The following is a 24,839-nucleotide window of genomic DNA, read 5'->3' as shown; positions in this document are numbered from 1 at the left end:
TGTTGAGTTTACACACCTATAATATTCAAATAACGGAACTAAACAAAAAAGGGTATACAGATGAATGTCCATTTTGTATCAGTGTATTCAAAATGGTTAGGATATATAGTTACATTCTCTTAATGAATAGAGGGATTTGTTCTAATAGTGTTTGTAAATAGGATATCATGTCCGCATCTTGTACATCAAATAACCACTAGGGAGAGAGTATGCCATGTGTTAATTATTGAAACTGTCCTACTAATTTGATTTGAAGCTGTCTTATTGCTGTTTGTTTCTCAATAAAATTATGTGAAAAAATGTGAATAGAGGGCTGGTGAGATAGCTCAGTGGTCTAAAGCGCCTGCTTAGGCAAGCTTAGGCAAAAGTGCAGGGACCATGTTTTGATCCCCGGCACCACATGCTACAGTAGCCCCACCCCCAGGGTGGGTTGAGCTGGCCACAAAAAAAAAAAAAAAAAAAAAAAGTGAATAGAACAAGGAACTGCCATATCATTCCCAATTACATGAGCTAAAAGTTCTGAGCTATTTTCAGACTACTAGAATAGCTGCTTGTATTCACTGGAGTTATAGCTTGAATCGTAGTAAGCTTGTCTGCTCCTGTCTCATTGGTAATTCCCAAGAGACAAGGCCTAGTTGGGTCTTTTTTGCTGTCATTCAACATGGAGTTCATGGAGCTGTTGAAGAGAAACCTTCCAGGTCACCTTAGAAGTTGTTGATCCCAAACTGGTCGATGTAGTAAGTTACTTGCCTGTACAAATCAACCCTCAAAAACCTTGTTCTTTCCCTTACTAGTAAGGCTGTTATGTGGTATCCTCTTATAGCTCATGCAGAAATGAGGGGCAGATAGTGGTCTGAGAGACTGTGGTACATTGAAGAGAGATGACTAGAAAGGAAGGATGAGTGAGGGGGTCACACATGGAAATTTTAAAGTTTATATTTTGTCTTACTTAACATTAAACATTCTCATAATTTCAGGAATCTGTATTTAAAATGTGTTTTACTGCATAACCAAAAATTTTATATTCTAGGAATTTATCATGTGTTCAGGAGAAATCTCTTTTTTTAAAAAAAAAACAATTTTGCCTTTTATCCTTTCACTTATTAAAAAAGCTTTGAAAGATGTTGGGATGGAAAATGACAAAATGAGATTTGCATCGTAAGATGATAATTCTGGGTGAAATGCAAAAGACAGATTATAGATAGAGATTGAGGCCTGGAGAACAGTCGGAGAAGAGACAAGACTTGGGGTACACATTGGAAAGGAGAATTCTCAGAACTCAGATTTGGAACAGGGAAAGACTTGAAGGAGAAGTGGTCTTCCAAATTTATTTTGGCTTAGACATGTTAGGCTTAGATATGCAGGCTTGGATAGTGCAGGATGATAAACCTGACTATAGATATATTGACCTGCTAGTGTCTAGAATGTCCCAGGAGCAGCTTAGTGACATGGTCTGGAACTCTGGAGAAAACTTTTAGCTTGGAGCAGTGTGCCTGAGAATGTGGTTTCTGAATTAAAGACTTTCAAGAAGATGGCCAAGGGAAGGGGCCACTTATCTGAATCTCACTCAGAAAGCTGTTTCTGAAAGCTAATTTTAATAATTGTTTATTTCCTCAGATGATGTGTTTAGATTGTTCAGCACATTTTTTAAAATTGGGTTACTCCTAGGTATATAGTGTGTTATTTATTGGAAGCCTTAGAAGGGATTTTAGAATGTCAGGAGAAAAATCTTGTACTTAGGAAGTTAGTCCTGATTAGGGAGATAGTTAATATACACATAAAAAGTTTAAGAAAAAGAGAGGATAATAGCTATTTGCTAAATGAGTGTTACTGGCAGCACATGTTAGGGTCAACAGGAGGCACATGTATGTTGAGGGATTGAATTTTTCATTTTTATTTTTATTAATTTTATTGAGAAACAAATAGCAATGAGACAGTTTCAAAACTGATAAAGAATTGATTTTAAGTCTCTCTCTTCATAATAAAATCAAGCCAAGTCTGTCCAAATGCATTCTTAATGAATATTACAGTACAGTAAGTGGTGTATATCAAAATGGGTAAATATATCCTCACATTTTGGTGCAATTTTCTTTTCTGGGGTAATAAAATACTTTAATTGTACAGTATCACTTCTTATAATTCAGTATGATAACTTTTAGCTAATTATAACTCAATATTTGGCACCTAGGAGCTTATTATCTTGGCCAAACTTTATACAGAACTCTGTTGGTTAGAAAGCAGCCCTAAGCCAAGAGCTTTCTCCATTTCTTGTTCTAGTTTTCTGACTTAGAATTTTTGGGGGTCCATAGAGCCTCTACTTCCTTCATTTCTCATTTTTCTATATGGAGAGAAGTTGTTTCAATGAACTACTTCATGACTTTTTTGAGAAACACCTGAAAAAAAATGATTGTTGAATATCAACAACATAGTCTGTGATAGATTTGAGCCTACTAATTCCAATTTCCCATTAGTAATGAAAAGTGCATTCTACAAAAAGAGAATGCTATATTTTTTGGAGAAAGAACACTGGATCCACTGACATCATTTGGACTGCTACTGGACTGTATTCTTTATATCAAGCTCTACTGAGAGTTGTTATTAAATAAAATCAGTAAATTTTAATGAGTGCAATGTGGAGTGTCACTACACTGTGAAATAATGAAAGAGCTTAAGAGGGTAATTTAATCAAGAAGACATTAAAATTAGTAACTACAGATGAGTTATTTATATATTTTAACAAATATGCACACAAATATGTAGAAAACTCAGTCACCTCTCATTCACTTAGCAAACATTTATCAGGCACTTACCATGTGGGTGACACTGTGCTAATTAACACCAGAGGTATGTTGGTAAATGAGACAAAGTCTCCGTCTTTGAGGAAATATTTAGTATACATAGATGCAAAGATTAATTAAAATTTCCACAAGTAAGTGTGTACTGTAATGAGTGCGTAGAGGACTATGGAATGCTGAGGAAACTCTTAAGACTGGGTCCAAACCACTCTGAGATGTCTTTGAAAGAGTAAGATTTAAACTGAGATATGAAGAATAAGATGATATGCGTTACATAAAGAGTTGGGGAAGAATGTTCTAGAGTATTCAGGGCCTGGGATCTTTGCATGTGTAAAGATCTGAAAACAGGAAACAGGAAGGAAAATGGTGTCTTAGAAAAAGAACCCAGGCCATATGGCTGGGGCCTAGATGGGACACTGTAGGACAGGGTCAAATCCCATCTCATCCAGCGGAGGCCTTCTTATGGGGAAGCCATTACTGGTAGAGAGCTTTGGGAACTTTTGAGGAGCTAGACCAAACTGGATATGGGTGGGAGGGGATAAGGAAGAAAGTAGAATCGAGGCTGATGCCTAGGTTTTACTCTGCAATCCCCAGTGCTGTTAACTTAGCTCAGGCTCACTGAGTGGGGGAACAAGCATGCAGATTTGACTGTGGGTAGAGCAGACCTAGTGGAGAAGAGATGCTGAGCTCATTTTTTGAATATTCAAATTGAAGAGAACTATAGGACATCACTGGGAGAATACAATGGATAATTGCACTCACAGATTAAAGGGAAAGTGTGGATCTAGTTATAGTAAGAAAAGCTTTGAGTGTGTGCATGATGCTGAATTAATATTCTTATATATTTCACAAGTAGAGAGAATACAGGGACAGACTGAATAGTGAGACAGAAGGTGCAAGGAGACCAAAAGCATATGTTATATATATATATATATTTTTTTTTGTTTGTTTTTTTCCTCATCAACACTTAGATGTTCAAGTTAATAAGAAAGCCCATCTAAGGAGTATACATAGCTTTGCTTAAAACCCTTGGACATATTTGTGGTGCTCACCACCTCCTAGAGACTGGAATGAGCCTTTTATCATGGATATTCTGGAAAGTACAGGATAGTAGCCAGGTAGGTAGCTGAGGCCCAAAGGCTAGAGCGCAGAGCACTGCAGAGGGTCCTTGTGAAGTGTAATTGGTTGGAAGCCTTCTGAACCATGGATAGTCTGGGTTCCAAATAACCAAAATCCTTAAATAACTAGAGTATTTTCTATACTCTGGAGACATACTTACTACATATGGCAGTGAAAGATGAATCTTAGAAAGCTATTCCAAGTATGTTTTAGGAGTGGCTCAAATTTATAAAAGACTAATATCCCATCACCTATTTTCTCTACCTCTCTGACTCTTGTCTAGGGATTATTCTGAGGAGTTCTACAATACCTTTAAATTGAGGCCCATACAATTCATTGTACTAGTATTGTATGGTTTTCTAGATAATCATTACTGGAAACTCTGTCTGCTAAGTGTGAGTTGGTATAACACTGCCACAAATGGGTCCTGTGTAGCTTGTTTTTGAAATTCTAGGGTTAATGATCATAACTTGAGTACCATATACGTAGTTTAGAACTACGTCTAAAGCCACTGGCTGAAATCACTCATTGTTAAAGAAAAATGGCGGAAGTGTTCTAAGAGCCCGTTAGTGGGAGCTTTGGCATAGTTTCAGTGAACATAATTACTATAGTCAGCAGAAATTTGATTCCAAAGCTCAACTGATTTTCTTTGGCAGAAGAGTTCAAAATTGGCTCCAGGAATGTACCAGCTAGTATTTTTTCCCTCTGTATTCTGGACAGTGACTTCATTTCTCCACATTTAACTTGTCAAGATTCACAGAGTCTGTGTCCAGAAAGGCTTGTGTGGATGATGCTACCATTCACACATCACTAGGGATGTAGAGAACATAGGAAGGCTCTCTGCTGCCAGAGAACTGTGACATTAACTCAAGTGCAAATGACCAACAACTACTTTTGGCCAGGAACAGGTTTTGATAAGAGAAGGGAAGGTGGAGAGTGGAGAAAGTACAGGTGAACTAAGTAGACTGGGTAGAAAGGACTTAGAAAAAATTAGATCATAATTGGAGTTAAACTTGGCAGATCATACAGTCTTTGCTCTGGGTAAATCCATGCAGGGAAAAATAACATAGAGTATTGACATCACTAACTGGATCATTTAATTAAAACAATGAAAAACCTCTCCTCCCCTAATTACAGGATTGTGTCAGTGAGGAGTGAAATTTTTGTCTTAATCCTTTGGATTTAATCCCCATTTAGGCAGCAGCGTCACAGATATTAAGAGAGACTTTTGTTTCCAGCCTTTCTCATTGATGTTTATTTAAATACAAGCAGACTCCCTGGAAGGAGGTCAAAGAATTTTCTTTTATTCCAGCCCACACAGCTCTGCTTCACTTACTACACAGCAGGTGGTTGTAAATACATGAATAGATGAATAAATCATTTATGCAAAACACATACCACTTGAATTTCTACAAGTGTGACGTTTACTTTCTATTTCCTGTCTCTAAAAACCTTTCCATATTTTCTCTTTAGTGCCACCAGTTAGCTCATTGCCCAGCCTTTACCAATGGCCTTTTAGTTTGAGGGAAAGAAAACAGGGTGTGATCTGCTGAAGAAGTCTTGCTTTCCAAATGAAAATCTCAGTGTTCTATGGAGAGGGATCCCGTTTCAGGCCTCTAAGACACTAATCCAAATGCTGGAATTTTAAACCCAGCTCTGGAGAGAAATAGGCTTGAATTTCTGTGTCTGGCCAGCTGTCTGCAGACTGAGGGGGTGGGGAGAGTAAACAAGAAAGAGGGGACTGGAGCCCCGCAAGGCCTATTTGCCTGTGTGAGCTGGCCTGCTTCCAGGTGAGGCTTCCTGGGGGTCTGTTGACTTTGGATTAGGTTACTTTATCCTCAGAGGTTTCCACTAGCCACTGCTCAGAACTAGATAGAGAGACACCTGCTCCCAGGAATGAGTAGAAAATTGATTGCCTAAAGCAGAAATCTGCTTCAGATTAGCATTTGCATTCTCCCCGTTTACCATCACCTGCCCCAGACTACACTGGCAAAGGTTTCTTCCTTTAGATTTGAGCTCATCCCTTCTGACTAAGCCTGTTTGAGTTTTATGTCCTGAATACGAACATCCTTTTCTAAGAAGGCTGAGAAAACATGAGGCAGTAGACCACACAGCTTACTCCAATACAAGACATGGCAGAATGAAAACCTTAGAAAACAACAACTCTTTCCTGATGACTGGGCTTTTCAGGGTGAAAGTGACTTTCTGTCATTTTATTGTTTATATTTTTATTTTATCTTACCTTGCATCTTTAGCCAAGCAGGAAAATAGAATCACTGTTGAAATCTCATTTTGTAGCTAAGAAATATTTGAGCTACTGAGAGAAGGGATTTTCTTTCTCTGTTATCTTCTTTTTTGCCCTTAAATGATAGAAGGTGCCAGGAAATCACAAGTTGGTACTTACTTGCTCCTTGACTTTTACCTTGGCAAAATGTGGGGAAGGTCAACAAACAATAAAGATCCGTGACTGTTTATTTCTATGTCTGTTTACATCTATGCTTATATTTATATCTCTATCCATTTATCTATCTACATATGTGCAAATCTAGGTTTCAACATATGCATCATAGGAATGAAATCCCTGAAAGACAAGAAATGTCCAAAGGTCTCCATTCTCAAGAAATGGAGATTAGTTCTTACAAATGATGTAATATGGCTTCAGAAGTTTCTAGACATTCGTTTCTTTTGGGTTTGTCTGATGCATGCCATAAAAAGCAAAAGCAGAATATCATATGATTATTTGATTCTGGCTCATTCTATGGTTATTTATGACATTGTTATCTCAGTCCACGTTCCCACAAGTGAGGTGCATGGGATCTAGCCTAGTGAGAACATGTAGTTAAAGCCATGGTTCCCCCTCCCCAAGTTTATTCTTCAGCTGTTTCTCTCTAGAGGGAGCAGAGGGCTAGGGATTGTGGTCTCCAGAGCCATCTGACTATGTATCTGCAGCGGCAGTGGTCTCCGCAGGTGAGGGAGCAGACAAGGTCACCGGTCTGCACCGTGAGTTGCTGTTACCAGAGATCTCTGGGTACACCGAAGGCAGAGTTAGACTTCTCATTGTGTGCATGCAGCTCCATATTCAGCTTCCTGGACCTGACAGTCTTTATGTGCCCAACTGGCTTGAGCCAGAGCACAAGATTTGGTTTTTCAAAGCCAGGTTGTCTGAATATTTAGTCTATTTATAAATTTCATTATTGTAGCACCCACTATAGCCCTTGCTCAGAGATACTCATTGTTAAAAAGCGAGAGACTTCCAGGCACTTCATAATTTAGCATCCATATTTAATTGGCTCTCACTTATCCATACTGTTAGAAACAATTCCACAATTATCGCTTTGGCTTTGAAGTGCTTGACACTTTGGTCTGATTGCAAGTGTGACCAGTGCTTTGGGAACCTCTAGCCATCAAAGCAGAAGAAGCCCTTCAAAACATCCTTGTTTCCACCTCCCTTGTTTCTATTTTTCTTCTTGTCCATACTGTGCTTCAGTTGAGTGCATCCTTACAGTGGACAGAATTACCCTTATACTTGCATGGCTTCGTTCTTTCCCTAATTAATGTCAGGAGAGGTAAAATGAAGTTCAGGGTCTAGACGCCCCTGCTCAATAACATGGTGAGCAAGAGTTTTAAATAGTGGAGGTCAGTGATCCTGCCTCAGGATCTACATGTCAGAATGTGATGAACTGGTGGTAAATGGACTGAAGACTTCAAGGGGAGGCCGTTGAGTTCACATGTGTCCATGTGCATATGCTCACATTGGATGTTTCTTACTCAAGCCGCAGTTCCATTGACACATTCTGCCTTCAGCAGACATTGATTTTTAGTGAAGACCAGCTGTCTTTTAATTAAGAGGAAAAGAAGTGTGGGTCAATCAATAATTGTAGTTATGTTGCCCAATGTCTGTGTATTGAGTTATAGCTCTCGGAGTGTGCTTCGAGGTGCTCAATAAGCAAAATGCTAACCTCAGTGTTAGGGAGTTAAGTTCAGACCTTCTCCTTTCCTTTCATCTCTTCTGCCAGTTTTCCAGTTCTTCTATACCTCTATAGCTTTTAGTTCATGATCTGTTCTTCCAGCCCACCTCACTGTGTGCTGAAATTGTGGTGGGGGCTGTGGGTCTTCCTCCCTTTCTCCTGTTTGCAGTGGGTGTTGGATTTGAGGATGACTTTGGAGAGGGAGTCACTGCTCTTGAGTTTCTTCGGCTAGACAAGACCCACAGAGGCTAGATAGACCTAAAGTGTTTGATTACTTTTTTTTTTTTCCAATGAAATAAATATTTTGTCAACTTAGGGGAAAAAGTGGAGTTTTGTTGAAAAGTATCTTAGGTATTTCTAAGTGTTAGTAGAATGCCCAGTTTATCAATTGTGTTAAGCTCTGAACTTAACACAGTAACTCCCTAACTCTGAGGTTAGCATTTCGCTTACTGAGCACCTCTAAGCAGTCTCAGAATGTTATAACTCAATGCACAGACATCGGGCAATGTAACTACAATTACTTATTGACCCAGCCTATCTTTTTCCTTATCTTCTAAGTAATGCCCACCTTAGAGATTAAGGGAAGTATAGGCTTTCCTTTGCTAGCTGGGGCCATTGCTAAAGTAGGGGGCAAGGTGTACAGGCTGCAGGGTCCATTGGGCAGGGGGGATGCAGGCCAGAGTTTCATATGACCTTCCTCTTAGTGGAACTGATATTAGCATCTCTTTGTGGTTCAAGTAGGCTGAGATGAGAATCGGGAGTATTCAGTTTTTCCATTCTAGAAAAAACACCATTCATCTTTTGTCTTAACCCTGAAAATACACTGAGAGCCTCTCCTACCCCCAAAATTTGGAAACCTATTGGATTGTAATATTATTGTTTTTTATAATATTCCTATAAGTGCTCAAGATCCTTGAACACTTGCTGTATACCCAGCTCTGTGCTAAATGCTTTATGGTCATCATTATAATGAACCTGAAGCTGGCATTATTACACAAATTTTACAAAGGGGGAATCAATGTTCAGACACATGAAGCTGAAGAAAGGATTTGAGCCCAAGCGATTGATCTTAAGCCTGGTGTCCTCATGCATCTTAAAAAAAAAAAAAAAAAAAAAGGAAGCAAACAAAGGCCCACTTGTACATATGTGTTTGTGTGTGTGTGTGAGAGACAGATAGACACACACCCACACCTACACACACCCACACACACACAGTCCATTTGATTAATAATTTGTAAAGTGCTGTTCCAGGCTGTCTTTGCAGTGCTCTGTGCAGCATGGCTGGTGGCTCCAGGGAGATGGGCTCAGCCCGTCCATCATAGCACCGGCCCCTCTTGACCTCCTAGCTGCTTCTGCTGTAGCCAGGTCTAAAATCACAGCAGCTCCTGCTCCTTCTCTGCTAGCTGTATTAGCTCTGTCTAGCTACACCAATCTTGAGATTTGCCTCATACTGTTCAAATTTCAAAAAATTGTGAATTGTAAGGTAAGCTTGAGAAACAAAACAAAAACATTCCCTGTACCTTTCAGGTCATGAGTCAGGGATAAATTCGGTTGAAGTTCTTAAAAAACAAAAGGCCAAAAATAAACCCGGGTTTCTTTTCCAGCTCATTTCCTGTGTTTAGAAGGAAAGGACCTAGTGTATTTTTGTTGTGGTGGCTTTGTTTGTTTTTGTCTATAGAGTGTCTTTGCTTTCTCTTGTAGTCATTTGATTTCTTTGAACAGTTTTCTCAACTGTCTTTAAAAGCTTTAGAAATTTACTCTCAGCCACTTTGAGTTTCTGTATTCTTAGGCAAGTTTCTTAGCTTCTCAGAGCCTCACTTGTACCATGTATAATGCCTGTAGATCTATCTGAATTAATTTCTGAATCAGAAATGAAGGCAGGCAGCCTCAGCCATGTGAGCGTCCCAGAATCCTCTCATTGCTTTGCCCCTGTTGTAGGAAATTACGGCTAATGTAGAGGTCCTTACTGCCCGTTGTAAGCCTGCTCTAGACAGAAGGAAACTAGCTAAAAAGAAAGTGGTTATTGATCGGTTTCCTGGTAAACTGATTCATTCATTTAGCAACAGTATATTGAGCATTTGCTGAGCACTGTGCTAAGGCAAGGGAGAAGCAAGAGCAGACAGCTGGTAGACCACCATGCTTCCATCATTATAATGCACTGTGGCCACTAAGCGTCTGTAAGCACAAGCACTGCCCAGCATGAGATATGCAGGAGCATGGCCCAGTTTCACAAGCCTGAGAAGGTTTTTGTTATGAGGTCTCTCCCAAGAGCTGAAGGCTCCATGAAGTTCTAACTGATTTTGTCCAGTAAAGATGATCCCAGAGTTGATTGTTAAGTCATTTCCATGGACCTACATTTTTATCATGTGCTTTATTTATTTATTTATTTTTGGCAGAACCGGGGGTTGAACTCAGGCCCTTGCGCTTGCCAGGCAAGCACTTATTCTACTGAGCCATCTCCCTGGCCCCTTATGTTGTGCTTTAAATGCAATCAAACTACATTGTAGGACAATACTATTTGGATTGGGATTGCCTTGATTTGAGTGCTGTGTCTAGCTGGGATAAGATGAGAAGGACCAACATTATATCATGTGCAGCCTACAACACATTTGTTTTGGGGAGAGGGGGGCTGAGCGTCAGGAGAGTGAACTGCACCGAATCTCCCTTTCTCTGGGTCTTCCAAATGCATGACCCAGATCTTGACATGTGTGGGTGACAGCTGCAAATTAGGTATTTATTTGGTCAACAAATACTTGTTTGCTGGCCAGTTGATGTATAACCCTCTGGGCCAGTTGATGTGTAAGACAGACAACCATATGACAGAATCCCTAACCTCGAAAGCTCAAAACAAGATCCAAAGATGGGTTTTCAGAATGCTCCTTATGTGGGAGGCCTGATACTCAGTGAATTTAATACATTATCTCAATCCTAGGTTATTCTATGTCTTTTATGGATGTGGAAACTAGAGCTTGATTTGTAGCCCAGAGCTTGCTTGTGGTCTCTTGGAGGAGGTGAGGCTGGCTTATGAGCCTGACCTGTCATGCTGCCAAGCCCTGCTGTCTCCCACATTGCCACAGCCACGAGACTGCAGTGCAGTGGCACGTGGGATGTGGTTGGTCTCAGGTCTCTGCTGTTGGAGAGTAGAAGACGGAATGTGGAGGTGCTTTCCGCAAGAGCTGACTTCCTTTCCATGTCACCTTTATTTAAAAGTGTAAATTGTATCACTTCACAATTAGCAGTATTTTCAGAGTTTTAAGACCTATTTCTTTTCTCATTCCATATCCCCTGCTTGTCTCGTGGGTTCTTTGTTGACCACTCCTCTGCCAACGATCAAAGTCTACCTTTCTTACAAAGCTTCTTCAAGCTGTCCTTCCTTTGTACTTGTTATCAGGAAACGAGTACTTAGGTCCATGTTTTAACTGTCTTTGTAGAATTTGAATCCTTTAAAGAGTAGACCTTACAGTTATGAGAATTAAACTGTATTAATTCTTATTACCATTAAATGCCTGTAAATGGAGCTATTCTTACTTTTTGTTCCTGTTCGATTTGTTCAGCACTCTCAGCAGTGTCTTTATATGCTTCTTGGAAAATGCTGGAGAAACTCTGTAAGCCAGTAGCCAAGGGTTCCTTCTGAGCTCTGAAGACACCCTATGCTGATAGTCTTAACTGACATGCTAAGTAGAAGCCAGGGCATTCATTGAGCCTGACTGCCCTCTTGCCTTTGGTCCTTGACACTCTCAGTGGGTTACTTTGTAGTCTTACCAGAGGTTCCTTAGACCATTTTGTCACAGTGAAGTGCTGAGCGGGCTGAGGGGTCACAGGGTAGCTTACTGAGCTCTGTGTCTGCAGGTAAAATCTCTGCTGTTGGCTAGTGCCTGGAAGTGTGAGATATCCCATACCAGGGCCCAGGGGAGAGAGAGTGAATAATCAGTGTTCACCTACCTCAGCTCTTGAGGGGAGGATAAAACACAGCATTGGGCACTGAATGTACTAGGGAGCCACACAAAGAACTTGGCTTTGCGGAGCTTGAGGTTCAGGTGAATCATCTCATTTCTTTCTTATAACAAGATCTGAAGAGAGGTGTCTGATTTTACTCACTTTACAGATGAAGAAACTGAGGTGTGGAATAACTGGCCCAACATTATAGATTTAAGTGCTGGAGCCATGTTGAGAACACAGGTAGTTTGTGCTCACAGCCGAAGCCATAACCCCTGCCTTAGTGGAAACTTCTACCAATATAGGTGATATAATTCAAATATGTAAATATGCAAGGTTATTTCTGTATATGTATATTCATTTAAATGACTAAATATGTGGGTATTCTTAGAGATAATTTCTAATTATATCATAATACTCATTCATTAAAGAAAACTTTGGAAATTCATAAAAGTTAAAATAGAAGAAGTGAGCCATTAAGCGTAATGGAATCGCAGTTGTTCCAACCTGTTTTCCTTCAGGTAAATAGGTAGCTTGATGTATCTGTCGAGGGCCACACAGTAGGTGTGAGTTTCACGCTGTTTTCTTCACCTGGTACTTCACACTGACACATTTTCATTGAACAAAGATCTGGCCTTCCTGTGCTCCCTCTGCCTCTCTGTTGTAAACACATGGCCCGCAGCTCCTGATGAGCACATTGTGACAGTGACAGTGACAGGGAAGCAGGGTGGAGCTAAGCCCAACGTGGAAGCATTGTGCTTCCCAGTGATGCTGTGAGCTGTATCTTTCCTCCCAGCTTTTCCTTCCCTCTTATCCTCTCCACTGAAGATCCCATTTAAAGAAAGAGTTTTAGGGGCTTCAGAGTGAACAAAACCCTGCACGAATGTGGTAAATGTTGGGTTGACAGACGTTCATGCCCATTTTCCCCTCAAAGGCATTAAGACCAAGTGTGATAGTCAGGGCAGGTGTTAACTTTCTCCTTTTGATGAATCAAAAAGCCTAATGCACACAAGATCTTCTCGAGTAACTGATGACTAGATAACAGAGGTTAGCAAGACCTGGGTTTCTTCTTCCTCGAAAAACACTCAGCTGAGCCTGCGTTCCTAAAGCTGCTCCCATCTTTGCCTCTGACCCTTCTCATTGTCCCCTTCTCAAGTTCTCCCTGTTTTGAAAGCCTTGCATCTGACCTCATGGTGTATCTGCGTGCTTATACATTTACAATTAACGAAACACACCCTGGAGTTAGGGATAGCTCAGTAGTAGGACACTTGCTTAGCATGCATGAGACCACGGTCCTGTGTCCAGCATCTCCCACCCCTGTAAAGCACATCCTTAAAGGAACCCCTGTTAGACAATGGGAATACACGAAAAATAATACAAACACAAAGAATGAATGATTCCTGAGCATTTCAATATACCAAACCAAACAAATGCTTTATAAGTCTGTCTCTTTATACTGCTACCACCCTGTGAAGCTTGCTGATTCAAGGGCTGTAACTGGAATTTAGATTTTAAAATGTTTAAACACCGGACCTCAACCAGAGTTCCACAGAGCTCTTGAAGGGAAGAATGTGCGCAGAGCCGCGGAGCTCTTGGAATGCCAGTTTTCCTTGTGAGGAGAAAGTTGTATGCATCTGCCTCTGGTGTAACACAATAATCCCAACTTCTGTCTGGACTTTGCAGTCCATAAGCTTCATGACGAGAACCCCAATATTCCCTAGCCATTCCCACTAAAATAATCCCTTGTTTTGAATTCTTGCCACAAGCCCTTTTCTGATATGTGTTTATGCTTCTTTTCCTACAGGAGGAAATACAAGAAAACATCCCAAAGGTAAGAAAGTCTGTCTGGAAAAGGGGAACTTTCCAGACCAGGATTGCCTGAGTCATGGGTGGCCCACATCCGGCTCCTGGTTGACTGGAACTGTAATAAACAGTCTCTTGGTTCCTTCTCAGTGAGTTGCCTTCTTTATCTCTTGATCGTTACTGCTGCTGTAATTAAAAATTGATTGCTGGCATCTAGTGTGTCACAGTGGGATAGATGGCTTCACAGGAGAGTGGATCCTGTGGCTTCACAGGCTAATTTCTGCTGTGCTGTCTGGTGATTTAACTAAAATCTGGACCAAAGAGGGATTGAACTGGCAGAAGCCGAACATTTATGGGCAGGGAGCACAACATAGTCTTTAACTACATTTGTAATGCTTGAATTCTCCTTTGCTTCAAGTTCTCCTTTGATTCACTGACAGAATGCATTTGAGCTTAGAGCATAAGTTCTAATTCCTTCAAAGGCAAAAATAGCCTTTTTTTCTGAATCTGTTGAGTGATTTGAAGTAAAATCTGTGTGCCCATTGCATGGAAAGATGAGGCTCTGGCCTGGCTGTGGGCTGTGTTTTCCAGCCTTGTTGATCTAAGAGTCCTTAAAAGGATCAGGTGAATGGTAGTACTGATATGTGTGGTCATTAAACTTCAGACTTGCATCAATTATATTTATAATTCTAGAACAGCCTAATTGGTGTTTGAGTGCATGGAGGCCTGTGTCTGAGGGAAGCCCTTTGCTGTGTGTATATAATGTGAACTCTCCGTCAGAGTGCCCTTTGACAGATGCTGGTCTAAAGAAGCAACATGTTTATTTGAGCCTGGTCATGGGAGGGTGAATGATGTCTCTAAATAATATGAGAATGAGGTGAGCTTAGGAAATGTCATGTGTGCTCTAGAGGAATTTACTCATTGGTTCATCTTTATATATATACATATTTAATGTGTATAACATGATTTATACTATGCATATATATAGGAAATTAATTACTAGTGTCAAACAAATTTACATGTCCATCACCTTGCCTATTTAATTTATTTATTTATTTATTTTTTTTTCTGTGTTTAGGACAGGGTCTATAGGGTCTACAGGGTCTCACTACATAGATCCAACTTGTAATGATTCTTCTGTTTTCAGCCTCCCAAGTGCTGGGATTATATTTGTGCACCACCATGCCTAGTCTCAGTTGCTATCTCAGTGTGCCCTGGGGGCGGGGCTGGCACGGCACACCTGAGATTGAACCCTGGCCATATGGTCTGCCTAAGTAGGCATGTTAGTCTGCTGAGATATCAGGCTGGCCTTATTGGTTCATCTTGAATACACTTTTATATTAGTTTTATTGTGACTTTCTTTTTTATTTGGCTGAACTGGGGATTGAACTCAGGCCCTAGAGCTTGCCAGGGAAGCACTTATTCTACTGAGCCATCTCCCCGGCCCCTATTGTGACTTTCATAAATCATTTGGATTGTAATGGTACATGAGGCCTTCCATGACCTCTTTTATTTTGTTAGTGTCATCTCTGGCCACTTCTAACCTTGCTCTTTTTTCTCTAAACTTGAACTATGATTTCTCAACAAAGTTATGACTCTAGTTGTCCAGATGATCTGGGATGCTTTCTTAGTAAGAGCTTTGGAAACTTATGGTGGACATATTCATCAGATGCTTATCTAAGGGTATATACTTGTGTGTTAGGGTGGTTCTCCTGAGTCAGATGGGAAAAGGTGTGTTCACTCCAGAGTTATCCAAGAAACAAATCAGGATGGGCCAGGGAGTGGTGGACAGGGCCTGCCGTGATGGTTCATTCTGTCTTCTCAACACACTGTGTTGAATCTTTCCTCTGTGTCTTTGCATATGCTGTTCTCCTTTTCCCAACTAAACCCTGGTCCATCCTGTAGTTAATACTCTGAGATTTCTGGATTTTCTGTTCTACAGCTGCCTAATGATAAGGATTTCTGTACTATATTTTCTATTGTCTTGTTATTCATCTGCCACGGTGCCAGGAACATGCTAGGCCCTTAGTAAATATTGTTAAGTGCATGATTACTGTTCTTAGGAACTGCACTCTTAAATTGATTTTTTCTGACTATGGATGATAACAACAGGGAGAAGTGCCATAACTATATCAAACCCAGTTTTTAGTGTTGAGTTGATTAAAGTGTAAACTTAAGATATTTCTTCATAATCTATAGGATTCTTATTTTACAAACAGAGTAAATTTTCTCCAGAATTTTTCCAGAATTAATTCTGGATGGGGCAGGATTGGGATGGCATGATTCAATAAAATCTACACACAAGTGAGTGCTATTTCTTATGTGCCGGTGTGCCTAATATACTTAAAAAAGTAATCTTCAGGTGTCAACCACTCTAGTATTGGTGCCCTCTTATTAAGAAGACACTTAGGTAATATAATTAATGCAAGCACCAAAATCTTTATTTTGAGTTATTGAGAAGTTGTGTTTTTTTTTGTTTTGTTTTTTGTTTTTTCTTTGTGGCCAGCTCAGCCTGCCCTGGGGGTTGGGCTGGCATGACATATGGTGCCTGGGAATGAATCACGGTCCCTGTGCTTTGCCTAAACTTGTCTTCGCAGCTGCTTTAGACTGCTGAGCTATCTCGCCGGCTCCTTGAGAATAGTTCTAAAGCACATTCTGAAGAAATATTATTGTTTAGGCATTTTGTTCGCTGATCATTTAATGCCAGTAATTCAGTTTAAAAGGTCAGTTTTTTTGGTGTGTGTGTGTGTGTGTGTTTGTGTGTGTGTTTGACTTCAACATCACAGATTTAAACAAATTACATCCAAATAATACATTCTAATGCAATTAAAATCTGTCAGCGGGTATCAACAATGGCATGTTTGATGACCATTTTAATCTCCTCTTTTTCTAGTGAGCACTATTTCCTGGTGGAGATTCCTAAGTCTTTTGATTTCCAAATAAAATAATAGCTTAATGGAGTGAGTGGTATTAAAATTAGATATGCAGTAAGCAGTACACAAGTCATTGAGAGAAAGATTTGCCAAGACTTCAAGGCTTCTCGGATGTCTCTACACTTTGCTAAATATAGTTAACTTACACAGATGACTGAATGATTCTGTCTCATTCAGGTTTGTTGGATGCGTGGTAGTGACTGCACGTGAGCCATGGAGCAGGATGAGAATTAATCACTCAGTTTAAAGGGCATGATTGACTTCAGCATTAAAAAGTGATTTGTCATTTTCACATGTAGTTAACCTGGGTATTAGAGATTTCAGTTTCCTCAATTTCATTTTAAAGAGAGATAGATGTGGTAGGAGTTTAACAAAAGAGCCGTTCAAACCTGGCAAGGTTCACATTATTATGCTGATTTTTTGAGAGCATATTTTTGCATATCTGATGTGAGTGTGGCTGCATTTTTTTTTTTTTTTTTGGCTGCATTTTTTATGTCACTGTGATTTAAAAAATGGAACCACCTTGAACCTGCTTCACTGAAGAGATTGAAGTGAAAATTAATAGAGGATTGGCTTTAGCTTTTCTATTTTTATCTTTCCTATGAGATAGATCCATGTTCTACTAATATGTCCTTGAACAACGATCCATTTCTGACTTAGTAGTTAAAGCAGCTGTTTTATTTTGCTTGTAGTTTAATGGGTCTGGGGTGCAGGAAGAACTTGGCTGTGTGGTTTGAAAGTGATCCAGCCAGTGTCAGCTGGAGCTGGGGGATGGAGGAGTTGCTTTCAAGATACTGTCTTCATTTACATGTTAAGAGATGTTCTGGTTTAGATCTAAAATATTCCCTCAAGGTCTCACGTGTTAAGAGGTGGGGCACTTGGAAACTGGGCCTTAGGGGTGCTATGCTTATCAGTGGATAAATTTATAGTTCATCCATCTGTAGTGAATGTGCTGTTAAGGCGTGGATCACTGAGGGCGTGACTTGGAAGTCGGTATCCTTCCCCAGGCTCCTCTCTCTTTTTGCTCCTGACTGCTTGGTGAGTTGACAAGCTTTCTTCCACTAGGCCCTTCTGCCATATTTCTTTCATGGAATCAGGCATCTGTGGACTTAGCCTGAAACCATGAGTGAAATCAACTTCTCTTCCTTTAAGTTATGGAAATTGAGTATTTTGTCCTGGTGATGGGAAAGTGGCCAATTCAGAAAATCGGTGCTGGAGAAGGGAGGCTATTTCTGTGTCTATATTGGACCACATAGTTCATGTTATGGAATACAGCACGGTAGACTGGCAGCTCTGGAGATAATTTACCAAGGCAAGGTTAAAGAAGAAAAGGTACACTGTATAGCAGCAGGCAAGATGACAAAAGAATCTTTGCCCCAAACCCAGGGAGATGGCTTGCTTTTATGGGTGATTACTTCCCCTTTGGGCTTTCTCTATTGACAGTGGATCATCAGTGTGGGATATCAATTTAGAATACCTTATGATTGGGGCTTTTTGTCTGAACTTCTCAGAACTCCTCGAGGTATAATGGTCATGCCCAACTATATCTGTGAGCCCAGACTCTTTTACTGTAAAATAGCTTGAGGACTATGCACCTCAAATTGGAGCCCACAATTCAGAAACTTTGGGGGTGGGTTCATGGGAGGTGTTTGGGAAAGTTTGGAGATTTGGGATAGAGAATACCCAGGATTCCGTGAGCAGAACTTGATGAATTTTTCTGGACAGAGCTCAAAAGAACAGAGTGCTGATAAGCATGCAGGCAGCAAAGGTCAGGCTTTTAAGGTTTTGAACAGTAGACTAGAGACCATGCTTGTTATATTCTGGCAAAAATCTTGTCTATATTTTGCCAATTTCCTAAGAGTTTGTGTGAGCCTGAATTTAAAGGTGGTGGGTTAAGTGATTTGGTGGAGGAAATTTTAGGAATACCAATTGTTCATGCTGAAGCATGGCTACTCATGTCTTCATTTAGACCTACACTGAGAATCAGAAATGATAAGGCCAAGGTGAATGACATGGAAGTTTTAAGAATAATTCATAAAGTGCGAGAAAGACCTTAGCCCAAAAGAATATTTTTATTTTTTTGATATATCTGCGTCTCATGTTAAGGATCCATGGAAATGTATGCAACGCTTTAATTTCAGTAGGAGGAGTGATATTAGAAGTGCTCTTTCTGATAGAAAAGGGTCCAGTAGCTAGGAATTAAACTTCTTTTTACAGAGAGCTTTATTAATTTTGGCATTAAATCGATATAATCAAGGAGTACCCTCCTTTTGTCTTGTGAATGAGTCCTGTCAATGAAGGTCAGTCATTCTAAGACATTTATTTAAATTGTGAAATTGTAACTTGTCAGCTAGAGAGGATTGCACAGTAAAAATCTTTGCTATAAAGTTCTCATTTGGTTGCTTTTAATACATTTTCAGCCTCAAGTTATCAAGTCAGGCCAAGAAAATTTTTTGTCTTTGAGAAAGCATGTCAGACTATATGCAAAATGAAATAATTGAGCATTTCAGGGATGCCCTTGAAAAAATTTATTATTAGACAGGATATAACAAGCTGATTGTATGGTAGATGAACTTACATTACACATGTAGCATGCACGTGTGCATGCGCGTGCACACACACACACACACACACACACACCTATTTCAGTCTCCTGGGGAGGCCTGGGAGTAGACAGCATAATCGAGAAGCACAGGCATGAACAAAACATATGTGTAAACTTGAAGGACTACTGTAAGCAGTTGTCCACCTTCATATGTCTGGACTGTAGCATTTCAGTAATTTGAGTAAGACAAAGAGTTGGAATCATAATCAGTAAACTACAGATGGAACCATATCTGATAATAGAAGTGTAAGGCTTTCAAAATTTGTTTTTGACTGTCCCTGTTTAGATGATTCAAGTAAAAGTTTTGGTTCTGACTATCTGATTTACTTTTTGGTGGTGCTGACAGTTGAACCCAGGACATACGTATGTATGTATGTATGTATGTATGGATGGATGGATGGATGGATGCATGTATGTATGTATGTATCTATCTATCTATCTATCTATCTATCTATCTATCTACTATCTAAATCTTGCTAAGTTGTAAAAGCTGGGATGGAACATGGGGTCTTTCTTCCTCAGTCTCACAGATTGCTGAGATTATAGGCATGTGCTGCCCTGTCTTGTCACACTTATTTTATGTCTAGATATTACTATGAGCATTTGACTTTCGCAAAAGTCATCTTTCATCTTTGTATAATTGCATTACATTGATGGTCATATGCCTAGTACTTTGTAGATGTCATACAACTGACCAAGAGTTTATTTAATAATTGATATTACCATGTACTTAAGTAAATTCTGAAATAAAAAAATAAGTAAAAATGCCTCTGTGAATAAGTGCACAGACTTTTAGGTGGACATAGTTGAACAAAATGATTATCATAGAATGTGATGGTAGTGTTCTCATAGATTTAAGTATCCAAGGTCATTAGGAACAACTAGGTCTCTTGGGAGATACTGGCATTGTCATACTCTTCTCTGACTAGATCATAAACGCAGCCTAGATGCCTTTTGCGAAAGTCAAATGCTCATAGCAGTATCTAGACTTATGAAATGAGTAAGTGTGACAAGACAGGGTAGTACATGCCTATAATCTCAGCAGTCTGGGAGACTGAGGAAGAGGGACCCCAAGTTCAAGCCTAGAATATTGTTCATTGTATGTTGGGCTTGAAAGTATGGGCACGTTGAAGTCTATTAAGGTGTTTGAGGATATTTTCTCTTTGGTTTTTTCCCATGTTTTCACTTATCTCTTAAATGTGTGATTTTTCTGGCTTTTTAGGCCTTTTCTCAGATAGGCAAAGGGTTAACATTTTCTGGATGTAAGGAAGACAGTTAAAGATCCAATATGTATAAACACTGACAAAGTCAATGTTGCACATTTAGTTTGTAGAGTGGTATTCATCTGTTGTAAGGCAAAACAATGTGTTACCCCAGTACCACCACCAGCAGGTGTCTAGTGTCTTCTTTCATTTGAATTTTGATGTGGCTCAGTAATCCCATTTGATGAGCCCAGTAATTGATTAAATTCAGCAAATGATTCCCCTAGTCAGTCAGGTCTGCCCATGTTCAGCCCCCGTGAATTAGCTTACTTAATGAGCCATCAACAGAACTGCCACATTTGCTGTTGTTGTGTATGAGAGACAGGAAGGTAGATGTGTATCACCCTTCGGAATGGCTACCTTCTAAGCTGTTGTATTAGCAGGTGCTTTTACTCTCTTACCACTGACCTACTCTATCCCCACCCTTCTCTGGACATACTTAGTTTAAGGTCCGCTGGTAACTTCTGAAGCTATTGCAGCATCTTTGAAATAGAATTAGTGGGTTACCATCCCTTATCTTTACACTTAAAGGTGACAACTAAATAACTTGGGAAAGTTAACAGGAGGGGACATGGGACCAATTAAGGCACATATTTTTGCTCACATTTATAACCAATCTTCCATTCTATTACTTTAGTAGTATTGGTATTTGTAGCTTCAGAATTAGTGGTGACATCAGGAAGAAGATATTCTTTTTTTTCTTCTTCTTTCATTTATGTGTTTGGTACAGGGTCTCACTGTGCAGCTTAGACTCACAGTGATCCTTCTGTTTTCAGCCTCCCCAGTGATGAGATTACAGGTGTGCAACACCACACCTGAACTCGGTCGCTGGCTTAGCTTGCCTTGGGGGCAGGGCCGCGGTGGCATGCGGGACCGCAGGTTGAACCCTGGTCCCTGTGTTTGCCAAAAAGGAAGAAGATATTCTAAGGGTGACAGTCCTTTAAAATTGTATTCTTATATTTATGAGAATAAATAAATACTCAAAGTAGTAAGAACAAGTAGATCTGCCATGAGTGTTTTCCGGTTTGCATTCCGAGATCATCAGGATGACTTCATAGTGAGTTGTGCTAGGTCAGGGTAGACCCCACAGAGCACCAGTAGTGGTCTGGTTAGACCCCCAAACTTAGCTCTTGAAAGATAATGCACAAAAACTGCTAATATGGGAAAGAGTGTAGCAGTACTATAATTTCAGAATAACATAGCCAGAGGAGAAAGGGAGGTGAGAGAACATTTTACAGATAGTTTTGGCCAGAGCTTAGAGGGTCAGACAAGTGCCACTCACTTACCTGCTTCTCACTTCACTCTGAAGATGTCTGCAGGAGCAGGGGAGTACAGGTTTGGGGAGGGATCTGGGTCCAGAGAGACTACGTAGCAGGAGATGGGTAGACAGGGCTGGGCTGCAGTAAGTAGGTCAACTCTGAGTCTGGGTGGTGTATCTAGACTCTCTTACAGTAGTAGAACAGCATTTCATTTCTGTATGCCCTTGTCTAAAGACTTTCTCCATGGCTCCGCTGAGTATGGGTGTTGTGTTTAAGATCATCAACAGCAAATCCCCACTGGCTTTCTGCTCGATATTTTAGGTCCATTCTCATGTTTAAGGCTGTGTATCTGCCTCCACAACTTACCTTCATAGTGACTCTTACTTCCTGATGTTCACTGTGAATTCCAGTTAAGCTGAACACTACATTATTAAATTTGCCCCATGTCTTCAACTGTCCTTTTAAAATTTACACTCTTTTTAGTATTTTAAATCTTCTTATTTTTTTTTAGTTGAAATCATATCTTTTCTTGTAGAGTGTTTCAAATGCCACTTCCTTCAGTGGAGTCTTCTTAGATCTTTCCACCTTAGAGAGATCTCACTCTCCCAGGTTTTAGTTTCAGCATATATCCTTATATTAAATATGTGACTCATCATAAAGCTCTCAGAACTTTTTGCCTTCCACTATTTTTCCTTCATCCTCAGCATCATCACTTTCTTCATCATCACATACAGTCTGCACAGGTACCAGGCAATGGATGAACATGTGGGGGATACTAAAGAGATCATTGTGTTTTGTGTCAAATTCCAGTTCCCTAATTCCTAGCTCTTCTACTCTAGACAGATATCTTTATTTCCCCACTTATTAAATGGGGATGATTTCTAATATTTTAAGGTTTCTCAGTGTAAGTAAGCTGTTGATAAGTGGCCAGGTCCGTGGTAAAAGACACTCAAGAATTGGCCATTTTTAAACTTCATGCTCTGTAGCATTAGCCATACTCTTCACATTATTCATGAAGATTATCACCTTGAATTAGCATTTACTAAATAGATAGTAGATTTTATTTACTTAGTTTGGATATTATAAATTGCTGATACTTCACTTTACCAGTGCTAATAATAATGATAACAATGACCACATATTTTAGTATATATCATGGAAGATTAGATGTAAACAAACTATTTTAAACTAAATCGTCATCACTTACAGTTTTGTAAGGAGTTTCTGATTTTTAAAGTCATGTTATGGTTTGTCTTTGGTCCTTTGCACTTTAATTAGATCCTGTTCATGTATCAGTGTTTGTGCATACCATTGGGATGTAAGATTGGGGGGGAAGGGAGATGGAGAGGAAGAGAGGAAAAAGAGAACAAGAAAGGGAGAATAAGGACAGAGGAAGAGAGGGGGAGAAAAGGAGAGAGGAGAGGAGAAGAGAGGAGAGAGAGAGAGCAAGAGCGAGAGCGAGCATTACTCTCCCAGTTCTTGGTGTTCTAATTCCATTTATCAGAAATAGCATGTGTCATTCTTCTTTGAACCATTGTCGGGTTTTGGCGCAAGGACTGTCCCTTCACAAAGCTTGGTGTTTTAGGTATCGCAGGTGTTTGTTCAGTGTGAGTTGGATTATGAATAAGTGGGACTGAGATCCTGCATCTATTTCTACCATGGTTTCAAACTAAAGTCTGAGTTACAAGGTGGAACTGTGAATAAATAAAGTAGGTGGATTAAGGACTTGTGCTTCAAGTGGTTTTGCAGTTCACTGAATCCCATCGCAGACTCCCATTTGGCTCTCACACTGGCCAGTGTGGAAGCCTGTGAGGTCAACAAGAAAATGGCATGCATGGCAAGAACCAGAAAGTACGTAATTGCTTGGATCATTGACTCTGCTTTGCTATTTTAGCTCTTCTGGGGAACTTTAGCTTTGGGTAGAAACTCCTGGGAGGAGTTCTGCTCTCTGTCAGTGCTTCAGGCCTATTTTTCCCCATTCTGTCATAAAACCTGGAGGTTTTCGGTGCAGTATCAAATGTATTTGTTTGAGGAGCATAATCATCAACACTTAATAACTGTGCTTAGGCATTGTTTTTCTGTTCTGTAGTGTTTTGCTGATGTGATTTTGAGAATCATTTTTTAGGCTGCCTAGTAGGACCTAAGTATGACTATAAAACTGTTAATGGTACTTACACAGGAGAACCCACTGTGCTTCCAAAGTTATGACCAGACCTTTATGCTCTGCTCAGAGGCAAGACTCTAGATCTCTGAGTATCTCAGTGGCCCTCAATACTAGAAACAGATGTTACTAAGTTAATTTAACAATTGTTGAGGGCCTCCACACTGGGCCCAACTGCTACTCCCAATAGCAGGAGTTTGAGAAGTAAACTTTTGTGTCCCTGGAGACACTGATACTCCTTTTCACTGTGGGGTTGGCCTGTGAGCAGAAGATGTTAGGCAGTGCCTCTGGTCCCTCCTCACTCTATGCCAGTTGTTACCCTCACATGCCTTCTTGTGGCAACCAAAAACGTCCCCTGGAGGTAACGGTTCCGGTTTAGAACCATTAGTGTAGCTGAAAGATTAAGAATTAGGTCTGGGGGGTGGAGGGGCAGCGTAGTGGGAGAGAGCTTACCTAGAACAGGGTAGGCCATGGGTTTGGCTCACTGCCTTATCTGTAAAGAGGTTGAACCTTTGGATCAACCTAATTCCTTCTGGTTCAAAAACAGTATTCTGTGACTGTGCTTATTGGCAGTTTTCCCATAATTGGCACCTAAGACAGAGGCCACTGGGCAGGTAATGTTACTAGCCCATAGGGATGGTCCTTTGGCATGGAACCAGCATATTCTTGGCTTAGAATATTTCTAATTGCACCAATTCAGGTGAATGAGTCATGGGAAGAACATTAAAAGGATATTTGCTAAAGTACACACTTTGCCAAAATATATTGTATTGATTTAATTTATTGTGCCCAGCTAAGTCACAAGAAGTATCTCACTTTGTCTTCGCAGGGACCCTGTTTTGCAGGTGAGGGACTCACAGCAAGAAGGAAGCCGATTTATATTCAGCACATATAAGTGCTTCAGTCATAGGTTAAAGACGTCCCAGGTTTCTTGAGTTCTTGCTGTCATGGGGGCTTCATAACTTCTTACAGCTTTGGAACTCCTCTATTTTTTTTTC

At 40.2% G+C, this 24,839-nt stretch overlaps 1 protein-coding gene across 1 annotated transcript in view; it reads left to right on the top strand.

Annotated features, from left to right (window-relative positions):
• Positions 1 to 24,839, top strand: part of Pde1c (phosphodiesterase 1C) — a 360,829-nt gene that overhangs the window by 7,746 nt on the left and 328,244 nt on the right. Inside the window, exon 3 of the mRNA XM_004626577.2 lies at positions 13,623 to 13,649. Within this exon, the coding sequence (XP_004626634.1) occupies positions 13,623 to 13,649 (27 nt within the window). The remainder of the gene's footprint in view (positions 1 to 13,622; positions 13,650 to 24,839) is intronic.

This window comes from Octodon degus, unplaced genomic scaffold, assembly GCF_000260255.1.
Source record: "Octodon degus isolate 3935 unplaced genomic scaffold, OctDeg1.0 scaffold00015, whole genome shotgun sequence".
Taxonomy (NCBI): Eukaryota; Metazoa; Chordata; class Mammalia; order Rodentia; family Octodontidae; genus Octodon; species Octodon degus.
The sequence above is the reverse complement of the archived record's forward strand: the minus strand, read 5'-3'. Positions and strand labels throughout refer to the sequence as shown.